Source organism: Aspergillus pseudodeflectus (genome assembly GCF_044049435.1).
Source record: "Aspergillus pseudodeflectus strain CBS 756.74 chromosome Unknown BJX68scaffold_27, whole genome shotgun sequence".
Lineage (NCBI taxonomy): Eukaryota > Fungi > Ascomycota > Eurotiomycetes > Eurotiales > Aspergillaceae > Aspergillus > Aspergillus pseudodeflectus.
In genome coordinates this window covers 404,536-420,017 of record NW_027263803.1, presented here as the reverse complement: position 1 = coordinate 420,017, position 15,482 = coordinate 404,536, and the positions used below count along the sequence as shown (strand labels likewise).

At 52.4% G+C, this 15,482-nt stretch overlaps 11 protein-coding genes and 1 non-coding gene across 12 annotated transcripts; 7 read left to right on the top strand and 5 right to left on the bottom strand.

The window, feature by feature from the left end:
- Positions 1–65: 65 nt before the first annotated feature.
- On the top strand, positions 66–733 carry BJX68DRAFT_108172 (putative quinol monooxygenase). The gene is made up of 3 exons (XM_071035870.1): positions 66–282; positions 343–455; positions 517–733. The coding sequence occupies exons 1-3, from the start codon at positions 220–222 to the stop codon at positions 662–664; spliced, it is 324 nt and encodes a 107-aa protein (XP_070898092.1). The 5' UTR covers positions 66–219; the 3' UTR covers positions 665–733.
- BJX68DRAFT_108181 (acyl-CoA thioesterase) lies at positions 517–2,218 on the bottom strand. The gene is made up of 2 exons (XM_071035872.1): positions 1,698–2,218; positions 517–1,638 (listed from the first exon to the last, which is right to left on the bottom strand). The coding sequence occupies exons 1-2, from the start codon at positions 1,932–1,934 to the stop codon at positions 802–804; spliced, it is 1,074 nt and encodes a 357-aa protein (XP_070898091.1). The 5' UTR covers positions 1,935–2,218; the 3' UTR covers positions 517–801.
- Positions 2,219–2,250: 32 nt separating this feature from the next.
- Positions 2,251–3,132, bottom strand: BJX68DRAFT_239337 (mitochondrial 37S ribosomal protein bS6m). Its single transcript, XM_071040516.1, has 3 exons — positions 3,037–3,132; positions 2,938–2,969; positions 2,251–2,833 (listed from the first exon to the last, which is right to left on the bottom strand). Exons 1-3 carry the CDS (start codon positions 3,058–3,060, stop codon positions 2,524–2,526), a joined length of 366 nt encoding a protein of 121 aa, XP_070898090.1. The 5' UTR covers positions 3,061–3,132; the 3' UTR covers positions 2,251–2,523.
- Positions 3,133–3,230: 98 nt separating this feature from the next.
- BJX68DRAFT_239334 (glycine decarboxylase subunit H) lies at positions 3,231–4,408 on the top strand. Its single transcript, XM_071040515.1, has 3 exons — positions 3,231–3,459; positions 3,557–3,619; positions 3,707–4,408. Exons 1-3 carry the CDS (start codon positions 3,318–3,320, stop codon positions 4,021–4,023), a joined length of 522 nt encoding a protein of 173 aa, XP_070898089.1. The 5' UTR covers positions 3,231–3,317; the 3' UTR covers positions 4,024–4,408.
- Positions 4,409–7,050, bottom strand: dscA (ubiquitin-protein ligase dscA). The gene has a single exon (XM_071040514.1). The coding sequence runs from the start codon at positions 6,857–6,859 to the stop codon at positions 4,445–4,447; it is 2,415 nt and encodes an 804-aa protein (XP_070898088.1). The 5' UTR covers positions 6,860–7,050; the 3' UTR covers positions 4,409–4,444.
- Positions 7,051–7,104: 54 nt separating this feature from the next.
- On the top strand, positions 7,105–8,836 carry BJX68DRAFT_239329 (cation efflux family protein family). Its single transcript, XM_071040513.1, has 2 exons — positions 7,105–7,560; positions 7,618–8,836. Exons 1-2 carry the CDS (start codon positions 7,255–7,257, stop codon positions 8,686–8,688), a joined length of 1,377 nt encoding a protein of 458 aa, XP_070898087.1. The 5' UTR covers positions 7,105–7,254; the 3' UTR covers positions 8,689–8,836.
- A 77-nt stretch (positions 8,837–8,913) lies between these two features.
- BJX68DRAFT_t108 lies at positions 8,914–9,007 on the top strand. Its single transcript has one exon. It is a non-coding gene; the product is annotated as a tRNA-Ser (tRNA).
- Positions 9,008–9,529: 522 nt separating this feature from the next.
- BJX68DRAFT_108129 (uncharacterized protein) lies at positions 9,530–9,800 on the top strand. Its single transcript, XM_071035868.1, has one exon. It carries the CDS (start codon positions 9,568–9,570, stop codon positions 9,766–9,768), a length of 201 nt encoding a protein of 66 aa, XP_070898086.1. The 5' UTR covers positions 9,530–9,567; the 3' UTR covers positions 9,769–9,800.
- BJX68DRAFT_239328 (putative NADH-ubiquinone oxidoreductase 14 kDa subunit) lies at positions 9,530–10,426 on the bottom strand. The gene is made up of 2 exons (XM_071040512.1): positions 10,162–10,426; positions 9,530–10,039 (listed from the first exon to the last, which is right to left on the bottom strand). Exons 1-2 carry the CDS (start codon positions 10,193–10,195, stop codon positions 9,792–9,794), a joined length of 282 nt encoding a protein of 93 aa, XP_070898085.1. The 5' UTR covers positions 10,196–10,426; the 3' UTR covers positions 9,530–9,791.
- A 36-nt stretch (positions 10,427–10,462) lies between these two features.
- Positions 10,463–13,001, top strand: BJX68DRAFT_239327 (complex proteins associated with Set1p component shg1-domain-containing protein). The gene is made up of 2 exons (XM_071040511.1): positions 10,463–10,765; positions 10,828–13,001. The coding sequence occupies exons 1-2, from the start codon at positions 10,550–10,552 to the stop codon at positions 12,964–12,966; spliced, it is 2,355 nt and encodes a 784-aa protein (XP_070898084.1). The 5' UTR covers positions 10,463–10,549; the 3' UTR covers positions 12,967–13,001.
- Positions 13,002–13,029: 28 nt separating this feature from the next.
- BJX68DRAFT_239326 (eukaryotic translation initiation factor 4E) lies at positions 13,030–14,680 on the bottom strand. Its single transcript, XM_071040510.1, has 3 exons — positions 14,169–14,680; positions 13,552–14,116; positions 13,030–13,476 (listed from the first exon to the last, which is right to left on the bottom strand). The coding sequence occupies exons 2-3, from the start codon at positions 13,988–13,990 to the stop codon at positions 13,235–13,237; spliced, it is 681 nt and encodes a 226-aa protein (XP_070898083.1). The 5' UTR covers positions 13,991–14,116; positions 14,169–14,680; the 3' UTR covers positions 13,030–13,234.
- Positions 14,681–15,425, top strand: BJX68DRAFT_239324 (uncharacterized protein). Its single transcript, XM_071040509.1, has one exon. It carries the CDS (start codon positions 14,791–14,793, stop codon positions 15,358–15,360), a length of 570 nt encoding a protein of 189 aa, XP_070898082.1. The 5' UTR covers positions 14,681–14,790; the 3' UTR covers positions 15,361–15,425.
- The last annotated feature ends 57 nt before the right edge of the window (positions 15,426–15,482 follow it).

Here is a 15,482-nt window from a genome sequence, read left to right as displayed (position 1 = left end):
CACTGGCACGACTTGAGATGTAACCAACTTGAATCGTTGGTGATCACTCATCCCGACTATACAAAAAACAGCCTCGGCATCTTTTCGTCTCCACCTTTTCATATCCGAGATCTGAGACCTTGATGACCTCCAACAGTCAACATATATCTCTCAGCTCTCTTACAGTTTCCTCTACGCTCAAGAAAAGTCTTATAATCTCAGACATACTGTACCAGCACAATGTCTCCAAAGGAAATCTACAATGTTGTCAGACTAGTCCCGAAGCCGGGCAAGTTCCAAGAGGTATCTACCTACATTCGGATACGCAGTTGAGCTAAGGTTACATGTTAATCGCATGCAAAGGTCGCCGAAGCCTTCAAGACTCTTTCAAAGTACATCGAGGACCACGAGCCGAAGACGCAGATTTACTTTGCGCTTCAGCCGCAGGGGACCGAGGAGTTTGTGTTTGTTGAGAAGTGAGTATTATTTTGTATATCCTGTGTCTCTAGGGTCGTGCCTTGCTAACAACTTATGCAGATACACCGACGCTGCTAACCTAAAAGAGCATGCATCTTCTCCAGCGTTCAAGCAGTTCGGGAAAGCCCTTGCGGGAAATCTGGCTGCGGCGCCGGAGATCAAGAGAGCTGATTTCATTGCGGGATTCGAGGGGCGAGCGAAGCTTTAGGTGACCGCGATTCTGTAGTATGTATATTGAGTCGCTAGAGGATTGTGGTAGCATGATCTCTGTACATGTTGAGGAATGAGGTCTAAATCTATATCTATTCCATGGACCACAGGGTAGTAGGTGTCGGATGCTGCTGGCTATAACTTCCCCCAATCCAACCGCAACATACTATCCTGGTAGCTAGTCGCGAGTAGCTTTCCATCCGGACTCCACAGCCAGCTCTCATGCATTGCCCTATTCTCCCCAGACCGAGGTGTCCACCCTTCCTGGATAAACCACTTCTTAGGAAGGTCCGAAGCCGGTTCATTGCTGCTCGCATCCCAGTCAACCATCCGCAACGGCTCACCATGTAAATGGAACACAACAGTCAGCGTCAAGCTGGCCATTGAGCTCCAATGCTTAATCCCCAGCGAGCGAGGGATAAGGAGCAGTGAGTTCTTGTCGCTTGAATACATATGCGCACAGGCATACAGATTATCAAACTCCCCGCTCTCCTCTCGTCTTCGTAGTTCATTCGCGTCCGTAGTTGAGCCATTCCCCGGCGACCCCAAGAGCGAGTACACCGTAAGCTGGCGATACTTCTCCGGACTCCGCTTCACCTCGGGTGTGCTGTTGTAGTCCTTCATATCGACCTTGCGAACGTCTAACCCCGGGAACTCATGCTCCACGAATTCGCCCTGCGCCACTTGATCAATCCACCAGTCAGCATCGACACTAGGGCTGACGGGATGATCCTCTGGCCGTTTGCCGGCGAGGATAGAGCGATATCGCTCCTGCGCGGAAGGCGCCTGGTGGTTGAAGTCGTCCTTCTTCTCATCACGCTTGAAGGAGCATATGCCCGAGAAACAGATCTGGCCGTCTTGCCGGGCGTCTACGGCCCTTGTGCAGTAGACGGCTCCGTCGCGGAGATGACGGACGGTGTAGATGTATGGCACATCATAGCGGCCTGGGAGGATGAATGTGCCGGTCATGGACTGAGGAATGTTAGCATTGGCTCATGCTTGATTGAGTCTAGCGAGATTGTAGAGCCTACATGTATCACCATCCCTTTAGGAACAGTCTTTGACGCCGCGTAGGCTGTTTGGGCGTACACATGGCCTCCAAATGAGCGCGTACCTAGACCGGGCCGATAAGGGGCTGCAAGAGACTCAAACCGCTCGATTTTTTCTGGTTCATCGGGATTGACTTTGGCTTCTCTGGTCCCTAAGGGTTTCAGGGCCATCAGCTCCACAAACGAGAGTCGTGGGTACCCCTCCTCGTGTTCATCCATCCTGGAGTGAACCTGTGCTTTGATGTGTGGTGAGGGGCCAAAGCAGCTGCACCGTATGCTCTGATCGGTCGGTCAATGAATCTTCTCGGTGTTTTCAGCTCGAATGGGGACATTGATCATGCCCATCGGATATGTTTTCCACTTCGTATGCGCGCGCTGGGGAGGCTGGAATAACCTCGGCTTTGGGAGTAAGCTAGTCCTCGTGTGTATGCTTGGCTAAATGCATTCAAAACAACCCATGCAGAGGCTGTGCGCGCTTAAAATGATAATGTAATCAATATGGAGAGAAAAGCCTACGCATTATTGCTGTATCCTGTGTAAGAGAGCAACCTGTATGATTTCTTGATCCTGGCGATATGCCGCGTCACGAGGTAAAAAGCAAATATCTGTCAAGACAACTCTAAGAATCCGACCCGATTGAAAACAAAGTCATATACGCCGTTGATGCCAATGATAATATACAGAGTGATATCTTTCGTCCCAACCCAGAACAGTAAATTTAATATCCGAACCCCAACCAGTAGACTTCTGTTACAGTGCCCACTGCCGTCGTCGTCGATGCGAAAAGCGAAAAAGTCAACGTCAATGCTTAGACTAAGTCCGACAAGTTGCGCCTGTTGTTCCATTGGACCTGGCCCGAAATATCGCCAACCTCTTCCAGCTTGTCACCGAGCTTGACGACTGAGAAGCGAATCATTCGGGGATCGAGCGATAGGGTTCGGCGAATGGACGTTTGGACAGGACCGGAGGCATCGAAGCGCATGATGAAGTGGTGGCCCTCGTTGTATCGAGCTTGATGTTTCGTCGTGGGCTTGGGAAGCATAAAGACTCCCCAGTTAGTGTATCCGCGGACCACGCCGCCGGAGCGCAGGACTTGAATGCCAGCGTTACGGGCGATTCTGTTTCGCGTCAGTTCATTGCGCTCTCTCCCATGTCGTGCAGTCTGCTTCGGCAGTGAATCCGATGTCAAGATTCGACATTGAACGTTATTCGGGGTACGTACTCTCGAACCTCGTGAAGGCTGCCCGGACGGACCTAATGAAGAAAGTTAGCAACAAACGACCAGGGCCGGGCTCGATCCATCCGAAAAAGGGCAGCATACAATCGCAATCAACTCGTACAACATCTTCAAAAACAGGAAACAAGTCAAACTGCGAAAGTGGGGTTCAGACTGGCGTCGGATCGGAGAAGGAGAAGGGCTGAAGAGGCAGGAGGCCACAAGTGAAGATTTTCCCGAGATGACGCGCTTATCAGTTGATTTCTTGGCGCTTTATCTACTCTCTCCGACATCATCCTCGACCATCCTCTTTTTTCCTCCCTCACACTCTCCCCTCTGTTCAATTTCTTCGCTTTCCCCTCTCTTGTCGCTCATAACTCGCCATAATGTCTGCCGCTGCCAGAGTTGTCCGCCCCTTTGCCTCGCGCGCCTTCTCCCAGAAGCTCCCATTGAGCTCCGCCCGCATGGTCTCTCCCACAGCAGGTTTCCCGCGGGGAAGCATCCGGAGCTTTTCGCAGAGCCCTTTCTGTAAGAATAGCACTCGAAATGCCTTTGCGAGGCCATTGGGACCTGTCGCAGGCCTATCTAAACTTATATGCTAATCATTGAACTCGCAATGCTACAGTGGAGGTGAAGAAGTACACCGAGTCTCACGAATGGATCGAGCTCGCCGATGACGGCAAGACGGGTGAGCTCCAGCTCCCGCTCTTCTCAGGCTTACTGGAACTCTGAAGGATTTCGATCGCTGATCTCACTTTTTTTTTCCTTCATACAGCCAAGATCGGAATCACAAAGTACGCCGCCAAGTCGCTCGGCGACGTCGTCTACGTTGAGCTCCCGCCGGCCGACCTCGAGGTCAGCGCTGGCGAGCCCGTCGGCGCCGTAGAGTCCGTCAAGTCTGCCTCCGATGTCCTTTCTCCCGTCTCCGGTACGGTGATCCAGGGGAACGCCATCCTTGAGGACAAGGCCAAGTTCATCAACGAGAGCCCTGAGGGTGATGCTTGGATCGCGGAGATCTCCGTCAGCGACGCCGCTGAGTTCGACGGCCTGCTGGACGAGGCTGCCTACAAGGAGACTATTGATGAGGAGTAGGCGCTGCAGCTAGGAGATGTGAGCTGTGGAGAGGAGTATCTATACTTTTGACATGCGTTTCTGAAAATGAATGGAATGTGGAGCGGTTTCTGCTTTGGTTTCGTGCCTTGCTCTGTCTTTGTCTTGCCCTCTTGTTGATGAGGGTTGATTTTCCTGTTAGACTATATTCGGCCCTCATCGGCTGTATGCGCTTTGAACGTTCAACATTAAAGGCGGGAATATTATATTTGTTCAGGAATCATCGTGCTGAGGGTTTAGCGTTGCGCTGATGTCAAGTGCCTGGCGTCGCTCTATGTAACGCTAGATATGGCAGTGTGGTCAACGTATCTAAGTTGAAAGAAAACACAAAGGCGAGTGTACAGCCAAGAAATTCTACTCTGAAACACCATCTATCTAGATGCTATGCAAAGCTAAAGAGCTTCTAAACTGGAGAAATAGACTCGCGGCATATAGGACACTGCAGTCTGAGCTTCATCCAACTCTGGAGACAAGCACTGTGGAATATGTGGCGGCATGGAGTAACCATGTACGTCCGGCGAGTGAGGATACTCGTCGCCCCGTCTGCAACACTACTGCCGCCTGCGGCCCCGGGCGCTGCGAGAACGGGTACTTCGATGTCCTGCATACATATAGCACAGTCGAAAATGGCCCTCTTCCTGTCTTTGTTGCGGTGTCGGTCGTCATCCTTGGCATCGCTCGAGTCTCGTCCGTCTGCTCGTAGGGCTCCGATTGGAAGGACACTGCCCGACTCAAGGTCAAGATCCTCCTCCGGACCCTCGCGAAGAATCGGGTGATAGTCATATGCCGGAGGCGCCCATCCTCGAGGGACGAAGAATCGAGGTCCTAGGATATCCTGACTTGCCAAGATCCAGACTTGCACCCAGACCCAACCGGCCAGAGCGAGTGCGGTTTTGATGTCTGTGCGGACAAACAAGATATTTTCGCGAGCAACAAGAAAATATACAAACGGGAACAGACGAAAACAGCTCTCGCCTATCACAAAGTCCCATCGTAGAGCTTTCCGACAGTTGCGCATGACATTCCGGTAGATTTGCGGAACCCAGAAAGACAGGTAGACAAATGCCAGTGCTCGAGCGTACCAGCCACCCAGCCTATTGGGCCAAAGAAATGACCAGATAGACACGATGAGCATAACGAAGAGGATAAAATAGAAGCGCGCATACATGGCACCAACGTCGCTCCGAGTCTCTTGTGCTGTTGGCACAGTAGACCGGTTCGGTGTTGCTGCTTCATCTTCGTCGGCAGGGGGGTCCTGATCAGGTGTCAAGATGATTGGCGTAGCCCCAGAATCACGTACTCGCGGGGCTGTCGCAGGAGGAGGGAGTTCGCCTGGACGAGTCGTTGGTGCTGAAGGATTCGCTCGGCGGTTTTGCTGCCTCCGTTCGGGACTTTGAATGGCCCAAATTTCCATCATGAATTTCATGCCAATGTAGCTAACAGAAAGGAAGGCGAGGAACGAAATTACCGATGTGACCAGAAACGAGACATCCGGATAAAGCTCTAGTAGGAGGAATATCAACACGAAGGCATCTCCATACGCCATGAGCGCAATGGTGTAGAAACTGACTCGACTGCGTGTTGAGGGAGTGGAAGCATCTTTGATTTGTCGCATGAGGAGGGTAATCTGCCCAACGAACGCTGCGGATATCAAGAATACTAGGCGAGCGGCGTATTTGGCATACTCCTCCGATTTATGGCCCAGAAGATACAGTCCCTCTGTCGGAGGAAAATCAGCAGCTTCCTTAGTCTCAAGAATGTATCCACAGTCAGGAGAGTATACCACCCCCGACATGACCATCAGAGGTGGTGAAGGGATTGGCGCGCCCATCGGATATCTCAGTTCTTGCTCCATCTGATCAATAATCACCTGGTCCGCCAGGTAACCCTCTATGGCTACCGGGTGCTGCTGTAGGTAAACGATGTGCTCGCATTTTGGAGCCGGAAATTCCACCTGCTCTGTTCCTACGAGCGAAGACCAAGGAAACAGCGTAGGAGGCCGATTCTGTTTTTCCGCGATAGTATCCGAGAGTGACTTGGAGAGAAGTTGGTGGGAGATGTTGTACGAGTCGACTGACATGGTCAAGTGCGGTAGAGTAAAAACACCACGAAATTTCTCACTCGCCGTGGTCAGGATGATGGCCCCGGTATCAGGAAAGTGTATTCCATATAAGGAGATATACCATGTGTTACCCCAGTAGTCGCCCGTTTCCACGGCCAAGGTCGCTCGAATCTCTCGAACATGTCCTCCCGCCGATTTTACTTCTTCCCCGCCACCTTCGTGTATGTTCAGATAAAAAGTCCCGCTATCTCCTGTGATGTTCTGACTGAACTCATGGGTCAGATATTCGTACTGGAGAACGATAGCGGTCTTGTTAAGCGGCGGCCTGACCGTATCAGACTTGCGGCGTACCCAGTTCCCGCGTAATGTGCCCGTTGAGTTATGGTAGACGGGCAGAGCGAGCTGAGAGAGGTTCAGGTTACCGGATGTATCGCCGCTTTCGAGCCCTCCCGGAGGGACTAGACCAGCATCTGTGAACGTTGATCGCAGCTGATATCGCGCTCTGTCCTGAGCATCTTCGAGAAGTTCCCAATCAAAACTATCATTCTTTCGGGTCCCGACGAATGGAAGCCACTTGTCTGCTCCTGGCTCAAAGTCCCCATATTTGGACTCGTTCAAAAGGCGAAGCGCATTCCGTTCTCTCTCCAGCTCTCGTTGGTGTTCACGATCCTGCGAAATTAACGGAGGATGTGACTGTGAGCTGAGAAGAAAGTAAAAGACAACCAAGAAGAAGAAGAACGAGCCGCGGTGATCCATAGTGGACTAGGTAGACGCCGGCATCCAAGGACCCCCGGTGAATCAAGCAACGTTAAGTCGCCAAAGGGAGTCGCATTGCCGGGGATGGCCAAAAGATTTTCTCAAATCATGGAAGAACGTAAAAGTGCATCAAAGGATGTGGAAATGAAGAAAGATGGAAGTTGGAATTACTATGGAGGACGGAGAGTCGATGATGCGATGAGTAGGCTCCGCTTGGACCTGAGGCCACTATCTCCTCCCCGCCTCCTGACTCGGTTGGCTCTGTTATCCACGAACCGTGTTCCATTTGCGCTCCAGGCCTTCTCAAGTTCGACCTTCTTTCCGGTTGTATCGAGCGGGCGTAACATCGCTTCATCGAACCGCGATACCGAGCAGCGTCCTCCTGCGCCGGCGCAATGGCGTCTAATTATCCACTTCCTGTGCCTCCGCGAACTCCAACTCCGCCCCCGGATGATTTCCCCAGCACCTCCAGCTATCCATCCTACGCTCTTGACCGCGACGCCCTGTCGCCTCTCGTAGACTCGTTTCCATCGTCATTGCGAAATACCTCCGACTCGGATGATCGAAGTCGCCTTAGTCCTACAAGGGCCTCGTTCAATCTCCCCGCGGATTCTGCGCAACAGAATGGCCAAAGCGACAATGGCTCAGGACCGTTCAATTTCAAGACCACGACTATGGCTAAGAGCCCTGTCGTGAAGTCTGTAAGCTTGCTTCATGTCTTATTCTCTCGCGCATGACATTGACTCTCGGCTTTCTAGAACATTGGCCAGCGACGTGGCCACAAGTACAAACACAGTAGTATCTCGCATCAGATTTTCCTCGAACCGCCCCCTAGAGCTCCTCTAGCGTTGCCCAATTCGCTACCTATACCGAATCTGAAAGAATGCCGAGCCAGTATGTCCGTTGACCAGAAACGGAGATTCTGGTGGAGCGTGTGCCATATGTTTGTCGCCGCTTATACTTTGTGGAGTGCCCATGGATCCCTGGCAATGACGGCTTTGTCCCACTTGATTCTATTCGACTCGTTAGGCGCAATGCTCTGCGTTGCTGTGGACGTATTGGGCAACTTTGAGGTCTGGAAGCGGTCGAGCATCCGGCATCCGTTTGGCTTGGAGCGTGCGGAAGTGCTGGCTGGATTCGCCATGTGTGTTCTTTTGTTGTTCATGGGGATGGACCTGATCTCGCACAACCTACAGCACTTTCTCGAGTCTTCAGGGCACGAGCCACATCACTCACATGCTCATGAACGTGTCTCCCCAGGAAGCGTGGACTTCACCGCGCTCCTCGCCATCTCGTCTACCTTGGTCTCTGCGATTGGCTTGAGAAACCATGGACGAATTGGAAAGGCAATGCGATTCGGGTACATCGAGTCACTGCCCTCTGTTCTCAGCAACCCATCCCATTTCCTCACACTTTCCTGCTCCACCCTGCTCCTGATACTCCCATTGGTCTCCGTCCAGCTCTATAACTGGCTGGATGTCCTGCTATCTAGCACAATCTCGATCTCCATGTGCGTTATTGGCGTTCGACTGGTCAAAACTCTAGGATCAATGCTCCTCATGTCCTACTCGGGACCCGGTGTCTCTGAGGTCGTTCGCGACATCGAAGCGGACCCATGCGTATTCGCCGTCGATGACGCCCGGTTCTGGCAGGTGCATTACGGCCTATGTATGGCGAATCTGAAGCTTCGCGTATCCGGTTCGGAAGACAATCTTTCCAGACTCCGTGAGCGTGTATCCAGCCTGGTCAGGAATCGGCTTGGTGGAGGATACGGCGGCGGTGGTCAGAAGTGGGAGATTTCTGTTCAATTCACGATAGAGAAGTCTTGAGCTGGATTCGGTCATCTCTATGACGGGATATTTCATGTACTTAGGATCAACTCTTAGAAGTATATACTAGGTAGAGATTGCGGTTACTACATTTTGGCGATCTTGACTGGCTAATGATATTGTAGTGAGAGCAAGCAACTTGCGCAGTGAGGATGATGCTAGGTGTACGAACACATCAGCTTTAGGATCATAAAGCAAAAACGGTCGTCAAACAAGAGTCCTCTAGTCAGTGTGGCCGAGTGGTTAAGGCGACAGCCTCGAACGACGATTAAGAAAGCTGTTGGGTTCGCCCGCGCCGGTTCGAATCCGGTCGCTGACGCATGATCTTTTTGTTGTTTTGGACTTCCAACCGAGTATAAGAAACCAACAACGTTCTGGAAGAGTCACGACAATTAGTTAGGTACACACAACCCATGTCTTTTTTACCGACGTGTCAAAGACAAGATTACAGATTGATAAAGTGCAGTTTACGGGCTTAAGACAATGATCGACTCTATAACTCCACAATACCTTCGGCCCTTCGATGATTATATAGTCTGAGGTCAATGAGGACCATATCGGAGCATAACTTATCTCGTCCTCATTTATATTTCAAACTTCCAGGCATTGATTGGCATTTAGCGACAGCCTCGTTTATTAGGCCCTTTGTCATGCTGCGCCTGGAAGTTTAGTTTGTTTGAGTCGACCTTGACACTCGAAGAGAAAACATAACATCCAGGAGCTCAATTTTAGTTTATGCCGGCAGTGCAGTGAAGTTGAGTCAAAAATCTATCCAGATAACCATTCCAAGACAAGGGGATATATAAAGATATCCGGGACAACACATGTTTTCCATTATACCGAGTAAAATGTATTTGAAGCCCACATTGATTCTCTACAATGCAATCTGCGTCTAGGGAAACAGTTCACGGTAACAAAGCCCAAACAGTCCTTATCGTAAATATCGGAATAATATCGGGTCTGAACCCTTTTTGCATTTTCGTACAAGGCACGTACAGGCCTGGGTCCCCGAGCCAATACCCCGGTCTATTCCTCCACCCGCTATCCGTGAACAAATCAAAAGAAGACATGACGATATAAGCACAAGCAGTATTGTAACAGTTTCACGACGTCGCAGCCAAAGTGCCGGCCTCCTCCACCGTGCTCAATGTGCCCTGGTCTCGTCGCCGACGCTTCTCGAGGATAGCTTCCCGTTGCTGTGCGAGGATCCGGAGTTGGCGCTGCTCGACGCCCTGGAGCCAGTATCCGAAGCTGCCACCGACACCGGCAAAGAGGGGGTATACCCAGAGGGATTCACGGGCGAGGATCGGACGCATTTCGATGCCGAGTTGCCAGAGTCGGACGGCGATGCCTGTAATAAACAAGTTAGTATGAAGATAATAGCTGCAGACAAATATCCTGGCGCAGCCGACAGAGCGACAATGCGAATTGACCAGCCACTCCGGCGACATAAACTCGACTTGTCGTACGTACCGAAGCCGCCCCAGAAGAGGACTTTGTGAACCATATTGGCGGAGGACGGGTCGCGGATGCGCGGATAGAGGAAGAAAAGGGGTATCCGGGACTGCTAGAATGACAATAAGCAGTCACTTCGCGAAAAGGACACAGGCTAGCGACGCAATGGAGCTCGTTCGACCAGAAACACAGACAGTCGGTCCAGGATGAAGTTGTTGCAGCGTCGAATCACGGGGCGGCAGTTCCCAATCCGCTCCGGAACGCCGATTTCTCCGAAGCCCCGTCGGCCGCCTGCACCACCGGTCTGGTACACGCGCGGCAATCGCGATCTGCTCGGAATTTCTTCTTGGCCCACTGATTTTAGGGGTCAGGGAACGTCGCATTAGGCCCTCTGGTTTTTCTTGTTATGGATGGACCTGTGGAGGCCTCCAGCCCTCACGTCAACGGCGTCAAGCGACCGTCCGTCGACCTTGAGAGTTTGCAGCGCAAGAAGTTCAAGACCGAGGAGCTACCCTTGACTGCTGGGCAGCACGAAGCTATTGAGAACCTGCTCCACAGCTTCAAGAAAAAGGGAGGATTTGATACGATTCGGAAGAAGATCTGGTCGGAGTTTCACGATGGAGTATGCTTTTTGCGATTCTCATATCCAACTCGCTGTGGTACCAGCTACTGACTACGCGCTAGGAGGGAAAAGCGGAATTTACGAAGCTACTCACCGACTTGGCTGAATCCGAAATCGAGCGCGACCCCTCGCTTCTCTCGAGAGACCAAGGCAAGGCTGCGACACTGATTGAAGGCGCGGTGGATCGAAGCGATGTCTACAAGACGGTGGAGAAAACTTTGGATGCGCTGGCCGCACAACACCTCCCGACTATATTAGAGTCTATTCGTGAGATTCGCCGCCAGGAAATTGGTGAGGAGAACGCCGCGCACGAAGAACAAGCTGGCAATAAGACCGACGAAGAATACGCTGCATTTGTGAAGGCCAGGCGGGATGAGCGCGAAAAGCTGTGGCAGGAGGCAGAGCGCAAGCGAAGAGATCTCGAGGAAGAAGAAGCCCGGCTGAAGGCGGAAGAGGACCGCAAGCAACGCGAAATTCAGCGACAAAAGGATGAAGAGGAGCGTACAAGGCAGAGGGAACGTGACGAACACCGACGGGCAGAACACCGCCAACTCGATGAACAAAGAGATAAGGAACGACAAGAACGGTACGACCGACGGCGCCGCGACGACCGTGAGAAATACAGAGATTGGGGATATCGTGATCGAGACCGTTCGCGTACAAGGGATAGGGACTCGGACAGAGATCGGGATCGGAGAGACTCTTATCGCTACCGTGATCGCTCTCCAGGCTATCGCTCTGACCGTGGTGTCTCGCCTCGTCAACGAGAGACCAAAAAAGACAAATCGCCAACGCCAAAGGAGCCAACTCCACCCATTCCTCCACCTGCGCCAGTGGATGAGAAGACCTTGGAAGAGACCGCACTACAGCTCCTGCTTAAGGAAGGTGAAGAGCTTGCAGCAAAGGCTCGACAGAAGCCGGAGTTTGATTTTGAGGAAGCCGAAGCTATCGAAAGTGGGCTCAAGCCACCGCCAACGAAACCCAAAGGCATGTCCGATTCCCGGTTCTCGAATACTCCAACCAAATCAGGAAGCCCAGCTGTCGATTCAGAAAGGAACCGCAGACGTGAGTCGACGGGCGTGGATGAGCGAAACCGAAGAGGAGCTATTAGCCGCAGCGATTCCAGACGTAGAAGCTCGCGGTTTGAGGAAGACCGTCATGGGCGCTCGCGAGAAGTATCAGACCGACCGCGAGAACGTGCTTCGGAAGACAAATTACCTATTCGCGATTTCCGGGAGGGCTACGGCAATAGAAGCTATCGGCCAAATCGCCGTAGCAGGAGCCGTTCCATCACTCGAACAACGCATGATAGGGATAGGGACCGCGATCCTGAGCGAAAAGATCGCGATCACGACAGGGTCGATCGGGATCGGGACCGGGACAGGGAAAGGGAGAGAGATCGTGAGAAGGACCGTGATCGAGAGCGGAGGACAGACCGTGACAGGGATCGCGGCCGGGATGACCGGGATAGAGACCATGACCGTCGTCGAGATCGAAGCCGGGACCGCAGTCGCGATCGTGACCGCGCTCGAGACAGGGATAGAGATAGGGACGATCGTGATAGATACCGTCGGCGGTATAGCCACTACTCTCGGTCACGCTCACGTCCGCGCTCGCCTCAGAGAGATCGAGATCGTGACAGGGACCGAGAAAGAAACAGAGACAAGTCCAGGGAACGGGATAGGTCGCGCGAGCGTGACCGCGATAGAAACAGAGACAGGTCACGAGACAGAGACAAGGGAAGAGACAGAGAAAGGAACCGCGAGAAGGACAGAGACCCGGAGCGGGAGAGGCCCGTGGATAAAGAAAGAGATCGCGAAAAGGAAAGAGATCGGGAGCGGGACAGGCCCGCTGAAAAGGACAAGGAGAGGGACAAAGATCGAGAACGTGGGAGGGACAGAGAGCGAAAGTCGTCCACATCGCCTCGTCGTCGCTCCCGCTCGCGGCGACGCTCTCCAAGTCTCCTTGATATCGATCGCTATGTACCCCTGACCAGCCACCGGAGCCGCTCCCCCCGGCGACGAGTTCGATCACCTGAACGCCCTGAGGAACGGCCGCGAGGCTTTGTTGAGATAGACCGGTATATGCCAGGCGGTGGTGGAGACCGAGATCAAACCCGCGACAGAAACCGTGATCAGAATCACAAGGCACAAAGTTGGCGGCCAGGTGATGCAGAAGAGAAACCTACTTCGAGGGAGTAAACCCCGGCCGCAGCCGTGTACGTTTACCATCTACACTATCTATATATCATAATAATCAGTTAATGAGCACATCGGTATCCTCGATGGGATCCGGGTATTGAAGATCAATTTCTTTCAACTAAATCTAGTATGCCTCTGGTTGTGGTCCGGTGGTGCCTATTTTATACTCTAAACTATACATATAACATTTGAAATGACCAGCTCAAAGCTGTTGAAGCCTCCTTGGCGGAAAAGCAACTCAAATTCAACAAGACAAACGGCCAGCACTTCACTGCTTTGAAGCATCTTGCTGTTCAACGGCTTCCTTATAACCGTCATTCTGGTCATGGCGCTTATAGAAGTAAGAGTTAGGGCCTGGGTCAGTTGGCCGCAGATTCGGCGACAGCCGGGAAAGAATCGTCTCCTCTAAGATCTTGATAGAGCGCTCATTCGAACCCAGCTTGTTCCATACCGAGATCAAGTGCGTGTTGAAGCGTACCGATGTAGAGACTCCAAGGACATGGTCATGCTCTATCCTCCCAGTCAGCCTCCGGACAGAAATAGAAAACATCAAAAAAGAACACCACCCGAGAGGCGCACACATACCTTTCTCAAGCGCCGCCTGGAACTCATTCGCCAAACAAAGAATCGCAATCTCGTGAAAGAACGCCTGCGCCTTCCTCTTTGGCACGCGGAACCTCCAGCATCCACCCCTGAGGTTCTCGGGGTCCTCCCAGACGGGCTTGACGCCCTTCCGGAAGATGTGCACCGTGTCGCGCTGCGGGATCTTCTCCCAGGGGTAATTGTTGTAGACGCGGTAGAAGGTTGCGATGTCTGAGACGTCCTCGTATAGGACGTAGAGCCTGTCACCGTAGTCTGAGGAGCCCTCGGCGTGCTTGTCGTACCAGAAGGTCCAGTGGTACTGCAGGGGGAGGGGCCGGAGTTTCCCAAAGATGTTCTGGTGCAGGGTCTTGCGGGTTGCTGGGCTGGCGTTGTCGCTCTCTGTTGGAGAGGGTTTCTCAACTCGGAGTTCGGGGGGATCCATGCTGATCCTCTGGTCTTCGAGTTCCTGTTGGATGCAAAGTGGTTGGTTGGTGGTCTTTGGTCGGTGATAGTCTCAAGGAGCGAGGTGCATCCACGCTCTGCTTCAACGGACTGGTGTTTACTGGTTCTACGAAATGATTAGCATCGTCAGGAGTATACGAAGGAAGTGCAGTACTTACCTTGAACGTTGTCAAGTTGTATAGTTGAAAGTGTAGGTGACAGTGCACAGGTGCCAATGCACGGACATATATACTCTGTGCAACAAAGCAATAAAGGAGCTTTAAATAAACCCCCCTTGAGGCCTTGAGACGAGTCCGTGAAGAGGTGAAAGAAGGCGACGAAAAGAGGGGGAGGAATAAGCCCCAGGAGAAGGGAGAAGGAACATTCGAGCTGGCTGGAGTCGAGTCTCTTATATCCAGCTAATTAATCCCCAATCATATGGGAAGATGACAGCTTCACTGCCACCAGACTAGCTCAGTGGTGGTGATGGATCCTTGATGGCTGCAGGCTGCTCTCCGAATCAAGACAGTAAAGCTAAAACAACAAACCATTGAACCAAGACGATTGATTCTTCAGTGACTTCCCAAGTTTCAGATTCTAAACCTTCTGCAACGCCATCAGCGCACCTGGCACTGCATTGTACTCCATGCCAATCCAATCAACCTCGGGGACCTGCATAAACTAATGCCTGAGGCTATTCCGCTTTCGCATCCTGGCCCAACGACCCCACCTTGTTTCGCGCAGCACATCCTTCGCCCGCCAGCGACAACCGCCTTCCAGTTTTCATTGGCAGCGCTGAGAATGGACCATGTGCCACAGAAGCGCCCGCAGCGTGATGATGCCCAGTCTGTCGCTTCACAATCCGTGGTGACATTGCCCGAGCGATCTCGCGCTGACGAGTCTGCTCGCCCTGCTGTGACGGCCACCGGCGGGCGCGAAGTTTTGGCTACCTCCGCGGCAAACGACCGCAACGGAGCCTCGAAGACTCGGGACTACGACGACGACGACGACGACGACGATTATACTTCCTCATCCGGTTCGTCCTTGTCCTCCTCGGACGAGGAAGATGATGACGATAATGTTACCCAGGGTGAGATCGCCAGAGAATCAGGCCTAAGCGGCGACAGTGATCAGATCACCTCTCTGCCAGCCAGGAAAAAGCCCAACATTCGCCGATTCAACAACCCACCGAGTCTCCTCTCGAAACTTTCTGCTTTCTTACCGCAGATGAAGAGCGCCAATGAGGATCTAGAAAAGGAAATCGCCGCAGGGCGCTCCAAGGATATCCAACTTGATGCTGAAGACGACGAGGACGACGAGCATCGTAACGGTCAATATATTGAGATGGTTCGTCTTGGGTTCTTTCTTTGACCCGCACCCGGGAATCACACATTGCTAACAAGCGGCTCTATAGAACCTAGGATTGGGCGTTTTGGAAGAGAAACGGCCGGGCGATGAGGAGGACTTTAGCGAAGGCGAGACGAACGAGCACG